General features: G+C 30.3%; 2 protein-coding genes and 1 non-coding gene across 3 annotated transcripts in view; all 3 read left to right on the forward strand.

Annotated features, from left to right (window-relative positions):
• The first annotated feature begins 4,308 nt into the window (after positions 1-4,308).
• The window catches only part of LOC112015509 (uncharacterized), a 25,197-nt gene continuing 11,882 nt past the window's right edge, over positions 4,309-17,623 (forward strand). The window contains exon 1 of the mRNA XM_065762134.1: positions 4,309-4,593. The gene's annotated coding sequence lies outside the window, so the exon portion shown is untranslated. The remainder of the gene's footprint in view (positions 4,594-17,623) is intronic.
• On the forward strand, positions 5,502-7,408 carry LOC136061289 (ABC transporter G family member 28-like). The gene is made up of 3 exons (XM_065762135.1): positions 5,502-5,767; positions 7,025-7,158; positions 7,252-7,408. Exons 1-3 carry the CDS (start codon positions 5,540-5,542, stop codon positions 7,406-7,408), a joined length of 519 nt encoding a protein of 172 aa, XP_065618207.1. The 5' UTR covers positions 5,502-5,539.
• On the forward strand, positions 8,086-9,372 carry LOC112025521 (uncharacterized). Its single transcript, XR_010624437.1, has 2 exons — positions 8,086-8,733; positions 8,827-9,372. It is a non-coding gene; the product is annotated as an uncharacterized LOC112025521 (transcript).

The raw sequence follows: 17,623 nt of genomic DNA on the forward strand, positions 1-17,623 counted from the left end.
GTAGGAATGAGATAGTGTTTCTTTTTGGATAGTGTGGGTAGCTTTTTCTTCTTCTTCTTTTTTTTTTTTTTTTTTTTTTTTTTTTTTTTTAACATAAATGCTCTTTTAGTCCCTACATTTTGTGTTCATTTCTATTTTAGTCCCTACATTTTCATTTTACCACTTTTAGTCCCTAAACCAATTAACGCTTGACATTTAAGTTCTTACCGTCACACAACTAACAAAAAAAGCTGACGTGGTAAACGGAGTGCACTGTTGACACAATAAATACTGACGTGGCAAATAAAATAATAATAAAAAATTATTTATTAGTTAATAAATGCCAAATCAGCATAAAATAATAATAAAAAAGACATTTTCATTTTTTTTTCTAAATTCTATTAAATAAAATAAATAATTAAATTAAAAAAATTTTATTTCTTTCATTATTTTTTTCTAAAGAACATGTTCATGTTCCTTGTTCATCCCCAGAAATTTTCTTGAGAAACAAACACACAAAAAAAAACCCAAAAAATTCAGCTCAAAAATGAAATCATAAATCTCAAAGCCCTCATTTTCATTCCCAACAAAATCATCAAATCCCCAAGCCATAAGCCCAGAAAGTTCAAAACCGGAAAATCATCAAATCCCAGAAGCCACAACCTACACTTCTTTAATCTTGAAACTCATATTGAAACCCAAAACCCGACCACCACACTTCTTAAATAGTAGACAATGCACTAATGCGGCAATGAATGCTTGGTAGCTTCCAACAACCACCTCTTGCATTTGCCTCCGATCCATTCCGCATCAACTCGAAGAAGCTCCGACTCCTACAAGTTTTTGTATAGATCCTAAAGAGGATTCATGTAACCATCCTCATTCAAGGATTATTACAAAGCTCCTCGGATTAAGCCGAGGACAAACTTTCTTAGATAATCTCAGTTCATCTATGTTTGATGGTGGTGAACATCATATTGACCGTTGTCCATGCACTAAGGCCTAGTTCTTAAACTCATTCTCAAACTCATTCTCTACAAATTTATTGTATTGGGCTAGTTAGGTTTGAATCTACTCGTCCTTCAGAAGAAGTGCTCAAATTCAGTCCCTACATGAATGTTGAGCAATTATGTTATTTTTAATTTTTGTTGATTTACAGTTTTAACCTTATCATTTTTTTTAGGAATAAGAATAAGTTAATTAAATTAAGTGTATTGTTAAAAGTCAAAAAGAAAATAACTAATGATTTAAAAAAAAAAAAAAAAAGACAATAACTAACTTTTTTATTTTCTGAACATTAGGTAGTTATTTTATTTTTAATTTTGTTGATTTATAGTTTTAACCTTTTTTTTTATGGAATAAAAATAAATTAATTAAATTAAGGGTATTTTTGGAAGTCAAAAAAGTAATAACTATTTTTTTTTTTTTGAGAATCTAAAAATATAATAACTAACTTTCTGATTTTATGAACATTGGCCAGTTATGTTATTTTTAATTTTTGTTGATTTATAGTTTTAACCTAATTTTTTTTAAAGAGTAAAAATAAGTTGATTAAATTATGTGTACTATTAAAAGTTAAAAATGCAATAGCTAACTTTTTGATTTTTTGAACGTTGGGTAGTTATTTTATTTTTAATTTTGTTGATTTACAGTTTTAACCTTATTTTTTATGGGTTATTACTTTTTTTTTTTTTTATGGAATAAGAATAAGTTAATTAAATTAAAAGTATTTTTTAAAGTAAAAAAAAGTAATAACTAATTTTTTGAATTCTCTAAATATATAATAAAGAAAAGATAAAGATTAATATATAAAGATAAACCAAGCAAGAATTAATAATATGTCCTTTTTCACTTTTAAATTTAATTATGTTGTTTTGATTAAATTGTCAGATAGAGCAAAGATTTTGATTAATGGGTGGAAATACAAAACCCCATGAATTACATTCATTGGTCATTGATACATTATTATAAGTTAGTTGTTACGTGTTTATTTTACCATAAATGATGTAAACATTAGAAACATTAGAAGACTTGGACTCCTCATCAGAAGGTATAACCGCTATTCTAACTCTGAAACTACAAGTGCAAGCGACGCCAAGTAAAGTCCCCACAACCACAATACAATTCTTTTCTCTGCATGATGTCCCACCCACAAATGAGACGGTTAACATTAACCCAGTTCATGAACCAACCTCATCACCATGAAAGCTCTCTCTCATCAACTTCTTCCCAAGCAACGCAAAAATTCTTTTGCCCTTCAATTCAAACGTCAACACCAACAACTACCTGTAGTAGTAGCCACTCTTCCTTTGTGTCCAAGCAATCTTTAAGCTCCCACCAACACCAGGATGATCAAAACCTGAGGACCATTCCATGCTGTTTTATTTCTTCCAAATTTTGGGGCAGACTCAGACTAATGCTAGGCTGTGGTGAAGTTTCTCCAATGGCGAGCCAAAGGGACTCATTTCACACGCCCTTGGAGATTGTAAGTTTTGTCTATCATTTTATGCTTTGTTTGCCAAGGAGGTTTCTTAGTGCATCTACTACACATGAGAAAAAGATCAATTGCTAGTAATATTGTAACGTATTTTTGATGCATTTCTTACTTGCCATGAACGAATCAAGCACGAACATCCCCTCCTTTCTTGCTTTCTTTGCCATGATTACAAAAGGTTTGCATTGCTTTACGTTTTAAAAACGATGAATTCTGTACATATCATTTGTAAGTTATTTCAAGAAGGTTGTTCGTTAAGCTTCTAACTAAAATAATTCAAGCAAATACTTCAAGCAATGTTAATGCTTTCTTGGTGCTACTCTTACCTCTTGATGTTCATATTTTCTTCATTTTGCTTATTATATTCTTATTATATATATATATATATATTTGTTCTTGCAATATTACAGAGAAGGAAGAAGTTTAGTGAGCAGCAAAAGAGGGAGCATCTTGAAAGAGAGGTATGTGTAAACCATTTGTCTTGATTTTGTAACTTTATGTCTGAGACCCTGAGGAAACCAAGCATTTTTGAGGATTTAATAAGTTTCACAACCACACCACAAACAAGACCATAAGTGATGGGACCCTTGTCTGGTTCATGCTCCTTGTGGTTTCAACTTTCAACTAGATAGTCCATAATGGATTGGGTAAAATTCAATAATTGTTGTTAAAAAGTAAAGCATTTATTTCTTCATTAATGTAAATAGTAATAGAGTTTTTTTTTTTTTTTTGGTTGTTTTTTATTTGAGAATCGTAATAGTAATAGAGCTGATCCCGGTAGTTGTAGACCCAGAAAAAGCTTATTCCATTCTTTAAGACATCGTCCTACACTGAGCACTCATCTTGATTATAATAACTCACGCTCTATGGCTCTTAAATCATATATATAATAATCAATTCTCATATTGTTCCCCTTTATTTTTCTCTTTGTAAAAAAATAATAATTTTTTTTAATGGAATCATAATCAATTAATTACATGGGATACAAGTCATTTCAGGAAGATTGCAATGCCAAGGAAATGGAAAAGCTCTTTTTCAAGTAAACCTTTTCCCACTTAGAAATTTCTTTTTCTCTCAAAAAAATAAAAATACCTGAAAAAATGTTAAAAGTATTACAAGTTTTACTATACGAAGCTTACAAACTAATGTGATAATGAATATGATTATTGATCTTCAATCACCTCATAAATGAATTTTTGAATTGTTTCTTGTGAATTGTGATGAGTGACACATTAATTTATAAGTTCAATATAGTAAAACTTGTAGTATCCTGATCAAAAGGTTTTTTTTTTTTTTTTTTTTTTTTATTATCTTTTTTACTCAAATACTATTTTTTTTTATGGAATAAAAATAAGTTAATTAAATAAAGAGTATTTTTTAAAGTAAAAAAAGTAATAACTAATTTTCTGAATTCTCTTAATATATAAAGAAAAGATAAAAATTAATATATAAAGATAAACCAAGCAGGAATTAATAACATGTCCTTTTTCACTTTTAAATTTAGTTATGTTGTTTTGATTAAATTGTCAGATAGAGCAAAGATTTTGATTAATGACTGGAAGTACAAAACCTCATGAATTAGATTCATTGGTCATTGATACATTATTATAAGTTAGTTGTTAAGTGTTTATTTTACCATAAATGATGTAAACATTAGAAACATTAGAAGACTCCTCAGCAGAAGGTATAACCGCTATTCTAACTCTGAAACTACAAGTGCAAGCTAAGCCAAGTAAAGCCCCCACAACCACAATACCATTCTTTTCTCTGCATGATGTCCCACCCACAAATGAGACGGTTAATTACCTTAACCCAGTTCATGAACCAACCTCATCACCATGAAAGCTCTCTCTCATCAACTTCTTCTCAAGCAACGCAAAAATTCTTTTGCCCTTCAATTCAAACGTCAATACCAAAAACTACCTGTAGTAGTAGCCACTCTTCCTTTGTGTCCAAGCAATCTTTAAGCTCCCACCAACACCAGGATGATCAAAACCTGAGGACCATTCCATGCTGCTTTATTTCTTCCAAATTTTGGGGCAGACTCAGACTAATGCTAGGTTGTGGTGAAGTTTCTCCAAGCGAGCCAAAGGGACTCATTTCACACGCCCTTGGAGATTGTAAGTTTTGTCTATCATTTTATGCTTTGTTTGCCAAAGAGGTTTCTTAGTGCATCTACTACACATGAGAAAAAGATCAATTGCTAGTAATATTGTAACGTATTTTTGATGCATTTCTTACTTGCCATGAACGATTCAAGCACGAACATCCCCTCCTTTCTTGCTTTCTTTGCCATGATTACAAAAGATTTGCATTGCTTTACGTTTTGAAAATGATGAATTTTGTACATATCATTTGTAAGTTATTTCAAGAAGGTTGTTCGTTAAGCTTCTAACTAAAATAATTCAAGCATATACTTCAAGCAATGTTAATACTTTCTTGGTGCTACTCTTACTTCTTTATGTTCATATTTTCTTCATTTTGCTTATTATATTCTTTTTTCTTCTCTTTTTTTGTTCTTTATGGGACCCTTGTTTGGTTCATGTTCCCTGTGGTTTCAACTAGACAGTCCATAATGGATTGGGTAATATTCAATAATTATTGTTAAAAAGTAAAGCATTTATTTCTTCATTAATGTAAATAATAATAGAGTTTTTTTTTTTCGTTGTTTTTTATCTGAGAATCGTAACAGTAATAGAGCTGATCCCAGCTGTAGTTGTGGACCCAGAAAAAGCTTATTCCATTCTTTAAGACATCGTCCTACACTGAGCACTCATCCTGATTATAATAACTCACGCTCCATGGCTCTTAAATCATATATATAATAATCAACTCTCATATTGTTCCCCTTTATTTTTCTCTTTGTAATTTTTTATGGAACCATAATCAATTAATTACATGGGATACAAGTCATTTCAGGAAGATTGCAATGCCAAGGAAATGGAAAAGATTTTTTTCAACTAAACCTTTTTGCACTTAGAAATTTCTTTTTCTCCAAAAAAAAAAAAAAAAACATGGAACACAACAACAAACACAAACCCCATTAACAAAGTTGGTAATGAAACGATGGCCTATGAGTCCAAAGCATTGCATTTCATAAGTAAAGCTATAAAAGGCGATTATAATTTCAATGATTTCACTATAGCTGAGAAATTGGGAAATTCAAGAGGATTTGCTAATCAAAAGGAAAATCTTCTCCATGAGGCTGTTAAATTTCAGGACAAGATTCCAAGAAAAAGTGGGATGCTGAAGCCATCCTCACCCTTGCGTGAACCACGACATCCATCACTCAAGGTAGGTCTCAGTTCATTTGTGCCATGTTATGTTATTATCATTTTAGTGATTTTTAGATAAGAATAGTGATTGTGGGCTCTTCTCTTGTTTCAATTTGCTTAAAAAAAAGTTCGAGTATTTTGTTAAAATTCAATTTAGCCCGGCCCATAACTTTAATTCCGATTCTCAAATTAATCTCTAAGGTTTAATTTTTGTCAATACTTCGTCAAAATGAGTTAATTTGGTCATTCCATACAAATCTATTAGTAAAAAAAATATCATTTAAATTATTATTTTTAATTAAAATTTAACCGATAACATTCATGAGAGATGTGCCATGCATTTAATAGATATTATTTTTTTATAAGTACTACTTTAAAAAGAAAAAAAAAAAAAAACAGTTTCATTTACTAAGAAATTTAGATAGAAGGATTAGATTGACTCATTTTAACAAAGTGGGAGACTAAATTAACAAAAATTAAACCTAAAGGACTAATTTGACAATTGAAATAAAAGTTGAGGTTTTAAATTGAATTTTAGCCCATATGTTTTTGGTTTGAATGAAGTGAATGAAATGCACCTTTTTTTTTCAGCTTGGTAATTCACGATAGTATAAAAGCTTTTCCCTCTTTTTGGAATCATGGAGAGTCATACATCAATGTATGTTTAGATGTTGATAAATTATTCCAATATAATAATTGACTAATTTTGTTAAATCATAAACATTGGTTTTTTTTTTTTTTTTTTTTCAAATCGGTAGGAATATGTTTGCAGAGGGTTAAGAAGCTATGTTTAATCTGTTTGGTGGGCGCAGCCATCCAAAATTGTTGATCCAATGTATTTGCCAAGGGTACGGACCATAGTAATGTTGGATTGTTTTAGCTCTCTTTGAATGATGAATGAATTTACCTATCAAAAAAATAAATGAATGAATTTAATTTTTCTGGACTGTATTGATTTTGTATTTCTTTTATGTTTCATGGCTTTTTATGGTTAGTATGTTCTTTTGCCCGAAGATAAATGTGAAATGCGCTCAAGAACTATTTATCATACAAATATTAACAAGAATGTAGTTTTGGAAATACATATTACTGATGTTATGTAATATTAACAATTTGCTTCCTAACCTGCAAAATTTGTATGTATGTTTGTGTGCATGTGTATACATACGTACACACACATATATGTATAATGTATGTATTATATAAATAAATGCTCTTATTGGAAGTATATATCCTCTTATTTTAAGACAAAGCCACTTTTATTTGGGTTATGCAGTGGTCAGTGCTTCTTCCAGTTGTTTTGATTCTCATAGCAACCAATAATAATGATAGCAAAATTGTGGATGCTATTGCTGACTTATGCTACACAAAGTGGGCTTTGGAAGCATTTGTAATAGCAAATGCAATAAGGTTTGGCCTAACAATCCTTCACAGTATGTAGTGATCTCTTCTAGATGTCATAAGTTGATAATGTTTTGCCTTTTGATTTTGTTATGCTTTCAGATATTCTGGAGTGTGGCTAAAAACACGCTGTGGTTCACTTATGACAAGTGGCTATGATCTCAATCATTGGTATCGTTGTTTGGCCTTCCTCATCCTTACTGGAATCCTATTTCGCGCTATTGCATTCTTTTTTATGGTAACCTTCCAAAAGAAATAAGAAGCAATNAAAAAAAAAAAAAAAACCTGGAAAAATGTTAAAAATATTATAAGTTTTACCGTACAATACTTTCAAACTAATGTGATAACGAATATGATTGACGATCTTCAATCACCTCATAATTGAATTCTTAAATTGTTTCTTTGTGAATTGTGATTAATGACACATTAATTTATAAGTTCAATATGATAAAACTTGTAATATCCTGAGAAATTTTACCTTTTTTACTCATATACTCAAAGGATTGTCTCTATCTCTATAAAACAATAATTGATCCTAGGCTATTTGAAAAAAGAAAGAAAATTCACATTCCGTTCGGGAGCGAAATGAATAGAATAAAAAGAATCTCTATAAAAGGATATTTAGTCTATTTTCTTATTTAGATGTTTAATTGGTATAAGAAATTTAAAAGATTGAGCTACTGTCCTGTCCATTTCATTTCCTCCAAAAATGGGGTTGGGGAGAGAAATCATTCCTTCAAATAGAGATCAAACATTTCATCTCTATTTATATATTTTTTTAATAGAAAGAAAGAAAGAAAGAGATAAATGTTATACTATTAAATTCAATTCAATTCCTTTATTATATATATAATATATATTTTTTTTGTTTTGTAATTGACTAATTTTGTTAAATCATAAACATTGGTTTTTTTTTTTTTTCAAATCGGTAGGAATATGTTTGCAGAGGGTTAAGAAGCTATGTTTAATCTGTTTGGTGGGCGCAGCCATCCAAAATTGTTGATCCAATGTATTTGCCAAGGGTACGGACCATAGTAATGTTGGATTGTTTTAGCTCTCTTTGAATGATGAATGAATTTACCTATCAAAAAAATAAATGAATGAATTTAATTTTTCTGGACTGTATTGATTTTGTATTTCTTTTATGTTTCATGGCTTTTTATGGTTAGTATGTTCTTTTGCCCGAAGATAAATGTGAAATGCGCTCAAGAACTATTTATCATACAAATATTAACAAGAATGTAGTTTTGGAAATACATATTACTGATGTTATGTAATATTAACAATTTGCTTCCTAACCTGCAAAATTTGTATGTATGTTTGTGTGCATGTGTATACATACGTACACACACATATATGTATAATGTATGTATTATATAAATAAATGCTCTTATTGGAAGTATATATCCTCTTATTTTAAGACAAAGCCACTTTTATTTGGGTTATGCAGTGGTCAGTGCTTCTTCCAGTTGTTTTGATTCTCATAGCAACCAATAATAATGATAGCAAAATTGTGGATGCTATTGCTGACTTATGCTACACAAAGTGGGCTTTGGAAGCATTTGTAATAGCAAATGCAATAAGGTTTGGCCTAACAATCCTTCACAGTATGTAGTGATCTCTTCTAGATGTCATAAGTTGATAATGTTTTGCCTTTTGATTTTGTTATGCTTTCAGATATTCTGGAGTGTGGCTAAAAACACGCTGTGGTTCACTTATGACAAGTGGCTATGATCTCAATCATTGGTATCGTTGTTTGGCCTTCCTCATCCTTACTGGAATCCTATTTCGCGCTATTGCATTCTTTTTTATGGTAACCTTCCAAAAGAAATAAGAAGCAATGGCGTTCTGTGGAATAAGCATCAGATAACTTTGTGCCAATGGCCACAGTAATGCATCTTTTTCATCCATTCTTTGTGGACATAAATGGCAGAATACTATACCAAAACTATTGCCTTAGTAGTAACTCCCATAGACCTTGCAGACTATTAGAAAATGACAGAAGATTCACTATGGGGTCAGGTCCTCTCAGAAACCATTAGACAGTAATTATTTCAGGGACATTCTGATCCTTACCACACAACTGCATGTAGTTCTGGACAAATGTTGCATGTAACCTGATTTAAAGTAGCTGCTTCTAGTAAGGTTTTGCTAGTGTGCTGTATGCTGTTGTTATATGACTATTTGCCTTTGATTGTATTAAGCAGAGTTTGTATTCTCCAATTACAAGAACACTCAATAATTGTTAAGTATTAGGATTAGTGAAAATAAGCTAGGATGCACGGACGCGGCAGAATGGCCGCCACACCCATGTCTGATGCAGCGACGCACGAGGGACGCCACTGCTTGCGCATCGAATTGCGTCTAGTTTTTTTTTTTTTTTTTTTTTTTATGGCCTCTAACCAAATCTGGCACTCTACCATGTTCTTAGCTTTTTTAGCCAAAGCATCAACAACCAAATTACCACTATGGTGCACATGAATAAAATCAGAAAACAGAAAAGACGAGCCTAAACAAGGCGAAATATTGAATCTAAGTTTTGTCCTTAAACAAGGCGAAAATCTTGTATGAGACAGGCGCATACGCCCAATGTCTTACTGACATGTAGGTCTCACATGCGTGGGACTCACATGTCAGCAGTGGCGAAACCAAGAATTTAGGTCAGGAGAACAAGATTAAAAGACAAGATTGAAAGTAAAAAAATTAATATAAAAAAATTAATCAATATTAATAACAAAATAAATAAACAACTATATGTCAATTAACTACAAATAGTGTCATATCATTAAACTATAGAAAAAAATTACAATTTATGATTAAGAATGGTTAAATCAAGAGATCCATCTAAATATAAATAGCTTAAACATATAATTTGATTCTTTAAAATAAATAAATAAATAAATCAAAGCAAAAGTATTAAGAGTATGCATACCTATGAATATTTGAATGTGTGAATTAAAAACCCAACTTGAATGCTTTTAAAAACTCCATAGAACCTATGAGGTCTAAAGAAAGAGACTGGTATGAAAAGAATTTTTTTTTTTTCCTTTTTGATGGGAGTCGTACTTTGTTTGCATTACATGTGTGCATTTGTGTAGCGGCAGGCGTGTGCATTTTGCCTTTTTTTCTTGGGTCTCGCGCACTATTCACAAACCAGTAAGTACGAAAAAAAGCAACAATAACTTTAAAACGGGATAAATTTTTAATTTTCAACAATAAGTAGTATCTAAACAGACCCTATATACTTTTTTTTTTTCAAAGTTCTATGCCAGTACCGATTTCTATTCCGGGTAGGTGGAGCAAAGTTGTTATTTATTTATTTTTAATCATTACCAAGTGGGACCCAGGGTTTTATATTATAATTTATAGTTATAGACTTGTAGTACGTTTTGTCTAGTCCATCAAGTTTTTATGTTCAGACTACTATTCAATGAATCAATGTACAGATTTTTTTTTTTTTTTTTTTTAAATCATTACTAAGTGGGATCCATTGGTTTTATATATAGAATTGTAGTAGGAATAGAAGTCTACTACTAGGAAGGGTACCGTGAATTCACTTAATTAAGACATTATTTTTTTGTCTTTTGTGTCAAGGGGGCAAATAAAGGTATTTCAGGTTATTACAATATTATTAGTCAAAAATTTGAAAGTTCAGGGGACGCTTGGCCCGCACCCTTGCATGTTAGTGAGATATTAAGCACATGCATTTGTCTCATAAGATACTTACTCTTAAATAAGACAATACTATGCCACTTAACTACAAGTATACATTTTTTTTAGAGATATTTGGTCATAATTTCAACCAAAGTAATATACAAAATACATACTATTTATGGACATACTATTATAATCTCAAATAGTTTTAATTTCTCTTTAAAAAGTTTTAATTTTCATCTAATTTAAAAAATATATAACACGTGTTTACTTCATCAAGTATATTTGAATTAAGATCAAATTATTTAAATTATAAAATAAATATTATTTTGGTTAAATTACAAATTACATCTTCTAACTTTGCCTAAAATTCAATTTAACTCTTAACTTTACTCTTGTTCAATTCAATTATTTAAGTTTCAAGTTTATAAGAAATGCATTGCTAGCAGGTACGAAGCTATTCCTAGGCTTTGGGGGCAATGCGCCCCCCCCCCCCCCCCCAAAATTTTTTATATATAAAATATTAGTGTGTGTGTGTATGTTTATATAGGTATTAATTTTAGCGTTCCTAAAAAAGTATTGATTTTAGCAATTTGTTTCGATAAAATTACATTTAACCCCCTTAACAATATCATTAATCCTTTAAAGTTCATAAAAAAAATTATAGATCTAAAATCTAAAACAAATTAATGAGCCCAAAAAATTTGCACAAAAAAAAAATTACTAATAACAAAGCTAAAAAAATTAAGACTATTCAACCAATTTTACTCGAAAAAAAAACACAGTCTTTTAAAAAAATTTAAATAGAACTAGAGTGGTCATACTTGTTGCGTGGATGTTGTGAACTAAAAAATTAGAATATTAACCCACATGTTTGTTGAGTGGTCATACTTGGGCTTACTCTTTTAGTTTCTACTACAACTACAAATCGAACATTTTCAACTATGAATATCACCAAAATTAACCTTCACAACAAAATGGAAGATAGGTTTTTGATGAAGAGTAATGTTACAAGCACAAACTATTTTACAACATTTTTACAAAATATTGATGTAGCCAACCTTTTATTGGTTTTCACTTTTCATTAGGCACACAATTAATATCATTTTTCCATTTACCAATAATCATTCATCACATCAGTAGTTTGTAAAAAATTTTGTAAAATAGTTTAAATCTCTAGCATTATTCTTTTGATAAATGCTATAATTTTATTCATTGAAAGGAATATCACTGCGACAATTAGTACATATTCAACCATAAATGATTTCAAAGATTTAAAAAAACTCTTAGTTCTATTTTCATTAATGATTGCATTGTAATGTATTAAGAAATAATGATTTTGTATCTTTTTTTTTGTTAACTGTTTGTTAATACTAAGTGTCTGTTTGGGAATAACTTATCTAGTTTTTTGCTAAAAGTGTGCTAAAGTATACTATATCTTAAATTTTTTGAAAAAAGTGAGAAAATGCGGGAAAAAAAATATAGATTTAAAAAATTGTACATAAAAATTAAAGTTGTTCTCAACACACTCTAAATAAATGCTTATTTANGTCTAGTTTTTTTTTTTTTTTTTTTTTTTTCGTCTCCAGATTCGTGCCGATTTGGCTTCGATGCGCATCGATTCAGGCCGAATCAGATCGTATCGGCCAAATATCGGTGTGTTTCGGCCAGAAAAAGGAAATCGGCCAGTAAGGAAAAAAAAAAAAAAAAAACTTAAAACCGAAAATACCGGTGGATTTGATACGCCGCTGTCACCGTCTTCACCGGCTTAACCCCTTTCTTCTTCTTCTTCTGCTTCTTTTTTTTGCTTCTTCATCTTCTTCTTCCTTTTTTTTTTTCACGAGCCTAGTGTTACTATTTTGTTCTATTTCTTTTTTTTTTTATAAGTTTTTTTTTTTCGGTTGAAAAGGATTGTTAAATGAGTTTGGTCAGAAATGCTTTATTTTGTTTTTTGTGCCTCTCACGTGAGCCACATCTCTCTTTTTTTTTTCTTTTGTACATTGAGCCACTAAACCACTAAGCCTTTGGTCAAACAGGCTTTATTTTGTACATTATTATTATTATTATTATTATTATTATTATGAGTTTTCTATTATTATTATTATAAAAAAAGCAAAATATAAAATATATTAATAAAAACATTTTTAATAATTTTTAATCACTGAGTCTTGCCGTACCCGCACCCACCTTTTTTAAAAATTGCTGAGTCACACACCCGTACCCGAGTTCCAAAACGCACCCTTGCTTCATAGAAAATAAGTAGGTGAACATAAAAACACTCGGTTCATTATGTTGAACATAATTTGTCTATCAGAATGAAAATAGATATTTCATGTGCTCATAACTCTGTTGTGCATTAGTGCAATGCTGAATCCAGTTTGATGAATACATGAACCTAACCATATGAGTGATAATCTAGTTGCTTTCATATAAACCACACTGAGAATGGTTTCTTGTTCTTAATCTAATCTCTCTCCTCAACATAGTGTGTTTGTGTTGGGTTGACATGCAATAAAAACAAATGTGCATTAAATATACAGAATAGAATATAAGCAACACTTCAATGTTTCATTCAGTTCAACATTTTCAAAATCATATAAGTTTTGTATAAAAAAAATGTTTATTAAATTATGTGCAGATATATTACAATTTTTGATGAAGTATTTGGACTATATTTTTTGCATGTTAAAATAATTCAGTAAAATTTTTTAAAAGGAAAAAAATTCCCTTCAAACCATGTGGGATTTAAATGATTCTTGTAAAAAAAAAAAAAAAAAAAGGTTAGTGTTTTTTTCCTTCATTTATAACGAGTGGGCCGGGGGAGCAAATATTTTTTTTGGGAAACCAGACAGTGAGTCTGGGCATATAATGAAGAACAAAAATTAATGAACATCAAAACCAACAAGAGGGACAATGACTTCAGGCACATGGCCTCTAACCAAATCTGGCACTCTACCATGTTCTTAGCTTTTTTAGCCAAAGCATCAACAACCAAATTACCACTATGGTGCACATGAATAAAATCAGAAAACAGAAAAGACGAGCCTAAACAAGGCGAAATATTGAATCTAAGTTTTGTCCTTAAACAAGGCGAAAATCTTGTATGAGACAGGCGCATACGCCCAATGTCTTACTGACATGTAGGTCTCACATGCGTGGGACTCACATGTCAGCAGTGGCGAAACCAAGAATTTAGGTCAGGAGAACAAGATTAAAAGACAAGATTGAAAGTAAAAAAATTAATATAAAAAATTAATCAATATTAATAACAAAATAAATAAACAACTATATGTCAATTAACTACAAATAGTGTCATATCATTAAACTATAGAAAAAAATTACAATTTATGATTAAGAATGGTTAAATCAAGAGATCCATCTAAATATAAATAGCTTAAACATATAATTTGATTCTTTAAAATAAATAAATAAATAAATCAAAGCAAAAGTATTAAGAGTATGCATACCTATGAATATTTGAATGTGTGAATTAAAAACCCAACTTGAATGCTTTTAAAAACTCCATAGAACCTATGAGGTCTAAAGAAAGAGACTGGTATGAAAAGAATTTTTTTTTTTTCCTTTTTGATGGGAGTCGTACTTTGTTTGCATTACATGTGTGCATTTGTGTAGCGGCAGGCGTGTGCATTTTGCCTTTTTTTCTTGGGTCTCGCGCACTATTCACAAACCAGTAAGTACGAAAAAAAGCAACAATAACTTTAAAACGGGATAAATTTTTAATTTTCAACAATAAGTAGTATCTAAACAGACCCTATATACTTTTTTTTTTTCAAAGTTCTATGCCAGTACCGATTTCTATTCCGGGTAGGTGGAGCAAAGTTGTTATTTATTTATTTTTTAATCATTACCAAGTGGGACCCAGGGTTTTATATTATAATTTATAGTTATAGACTTGTAGTACGTTTTGTCTAGTCCATCAAGTTTTTATGTTCAGACTACTATTCAATGAATCAATGTACAGATTTTTTTTTTTTTTTTTTTTAAATCATTACTAAGTGGGATCCATTGGTTTTATATATAGAATTGTAGTAGGAATAGAAGTCTACTACTAGGAAGGGTACCGTGAATTCACTTAATTAAGACATTATTTTTTTGTCTTTTGTGTCAAGGGGGCAAATAAAGGTATTTCAGGTTATTACAATATTATTAGTCAAAAATTTGAAAGTTCAGGGGGACGCTTGGCCCGCACCCTTGCATGTTAGTGAGATATTAAGCACATGCATTTGTCTCATAAGATACTTACTCTTAAATAAGACAATACTATGCCACTTAACTACAAGTATACATTTTTTTTAGAGATATTTGGTCATAATTTCAACCAAAGTAATATACAAAATACATACTATTTATGGACATACTATTATAATCTCAAATAGTTTTAATTTCTCTTTAAAAAGTTTTAATTTTCATCTAATTTAAAAATATATAACACGTGTTTACTTCATCAAGTATATTTGAATTAAGATCAAATTATTTAAATTATAAATAAATATTATTTTGGTTAAATTACAAATTACATCTTCTAACTTTGCCTAAAATTCAATTTAACTCTTAACTTTACTCTTGTTCAATTCAATTATTTAAGTTTCAAGTTTATAAGAAATGCATTGCTAGCAGGTACGAAGCTATTCCTAGGCTTTGGGGGCAATGCGCCCCCCCCCCCCCCCCCAAAATTTTTTATATATAAAATATTAGTGTGTGTGTGTATGTTTATATAGGTATTAATTTTAGCGTTCCTAAAAAAGTATTGATTTTAGCAATTTGTTTCGATAAAATTACATTTAACCCCCTTAACAATATCATTAATCCTTTAAAGTTCATAAAAAAAACTTATAGATCTAAAATCTAAACAAAATTAATGAGCCCAAAAAATTTGCACAAAAAAAAAATTACTAATAACAAAGCTAAAAAAATTAAGACTATTCAACCAATTTTACTCGAAAAAAACAACACAGTCTTTTAAAAAAATTTAAATAGAACTAGAGTGGTCATACTTGTTGCGTGGATGTTGTGAACTAAAAAATTAGAATATTAACCCACATGTTTGTTGAGTGGTCATACTTGGGCTTACTCTTTTAGTTTCTACTACAACTACAAATCGAACATTTTCAACTATGAATATCACCAAAATTAACCTTCACAACAAAATGGAAGATAGGTTTTTGATGAAGAGTAATGTTACAAGCACAAACTATTTTACAACATTTTTACAAAATATTGATGTAGCCAACCTTTTATTGGTTTTCACTTTTCATTAGGCACACAATTAATATCATTTTTCCATTTACCAATAATCATTCATCACATCAGTAGTTTGTAAAAAATTTTGTAAAATAGTTTAAATCTCTAGCATTATTCTTTTGATAAATGCTATAATTTTATTCATTGAAAGGAATATCACTGCGACAATTAGTACATATTCAACCATAAATGATTTCAAGAAAGTTTTATAATGATTTTAAAAAAAAAAAAATTCGCCCTTTATTTCGAAGTCTTGACTCCGTCGTAGGCAGTTTCATTTTTTGTGGGTGATTTTCTTTACATTAAATCACCCAAAATCATTTTATGTTATTATTTGGAAGAAAAGGGAAATAAAAGTAATTAAAAATACATTAGAGTAGTTGAAAGTTAAGAACTGAGTACCCACGTACCAACCCAAAACGTCGCCGTCTCCTAAACAAGCATATATCACTTTCAAGTCTTCAACAATATTTTCTCGAAGCAAACTATATATGCAACTTATCCACAGGAGGATTTTCAAGACTGATTCACCTTAAACTAAACATTCTACCATTTTCTTAAAAGCTCTAAATATATTACACACCCTGACACCCGTGTGTACGGAGTGGATGATATTGTTAAAGATTGTTTAGTTTGTAACAATGTGTACATAAACTACATGTAGATAGGTTAAATGAGAGCAAAACGACTTGTAGTTTTACAGAGACTTGTAGTTTTACAGTGTATAGTAGTTATAGGTTGGTTAGTTAGATATCTGATACTCCTTTCCCGACCTGTACTTGCTATATAAGGAACCGAGCAAGATATTTATCATATAGAAAATTCATTTCTCAATCTTTGCTTCTTGCTCTCTGCCTCTCTTTGCAATCCACCATTGTAGGAGCTTAGGTTTGAGAATGAATTTCAACAGCTACACAAGTTAAAATCTTGTTTTCAAAACGCAATACCAGTTAATTGTGAAATCATGTTTTTAAATTACGATTTTTAAGGCGGTGTGTACTTGTCGTATGCATCAAACATTAATGTTTCTTTATCAAGATCGTGATTCAGAACAGAAAGCAAGGAAACAGCAGAAGAAAGAAGTGCAGTGATGCAAACACAAGTTGCACAAGTTGAACGACAGCATAGCTTTGTAGTTTTTAGTTATACATTGTAAACGCTTGTAGTTTAGTGTTATATTTTAAGTAAAGCACTTCACACGTGACTTAATTAACCAAACACGTGCTGTAACCGTTTCCACTCTTTCTGGGAATTTCTGTTTGCTCTGTTTTATGTATTTAAACCAGATCATGTACAGATACATTCATTTTAGAGCATACTCATCAGCTCCCCTCTTATAAAAAATGTCATTTTAACACATCAAAAACCTACTTTATTATTTTAGCACATCATTTTACAATATCTCATTATTAGGTGTTTATTATCCCCTTCTACATTAAAATAATATTTACACCACATTAAAATAATATATAAACTCCCAACAACAACAACTCCTCCACCACTACACAACAATGCCACTAACAACTTGCTGCAACAACACCGACAGCCACCATTCGGC

The sequence above is a fragment of the Quercus suber genome, unplaced genomic scaffold (genome assembly GCF_002906115.3).
Source record: "Quercus suber isolate HL8 unplaced genomic scaffold, Cork oak 2.0 scaffold_443, whole genome shotgun sequence".
Taxonomy (NCBI): Eukaryota; Viridiplantae; Streptophyta; class Magnoliopsida; order Fagales; family Fagaceae; genus Quercus; species Quercus suber.

What these genes read in the sequence shown, in the direction of transcription:
- LOC136061289 (XM_065762135.1), top strand. Translation starts at nt 5,540, where the DNA reads ATGGCCTATGAGTCCAAAGCATTGCATTTCATAAGTAAAGCTATAAAA. An exon ending in CACGACATCCATCACTCAAG is followed by an intron (nt 5,768 to 7,024) that starts GTAGGTCTCAGT and finishes TGGGTTATGCAG; the next exon opens with TGGTCAGTGCTTCTTCCAGT. An exon ending in GTAATAGCAAATGCAATAAG is followed by an intron (nt 7,159 to 7,251) that starts GTTTGGCCTAAC and finishes TTATGCTTTCAG; the next exon opens with ATATTCTGGAGTGTGGCTAA.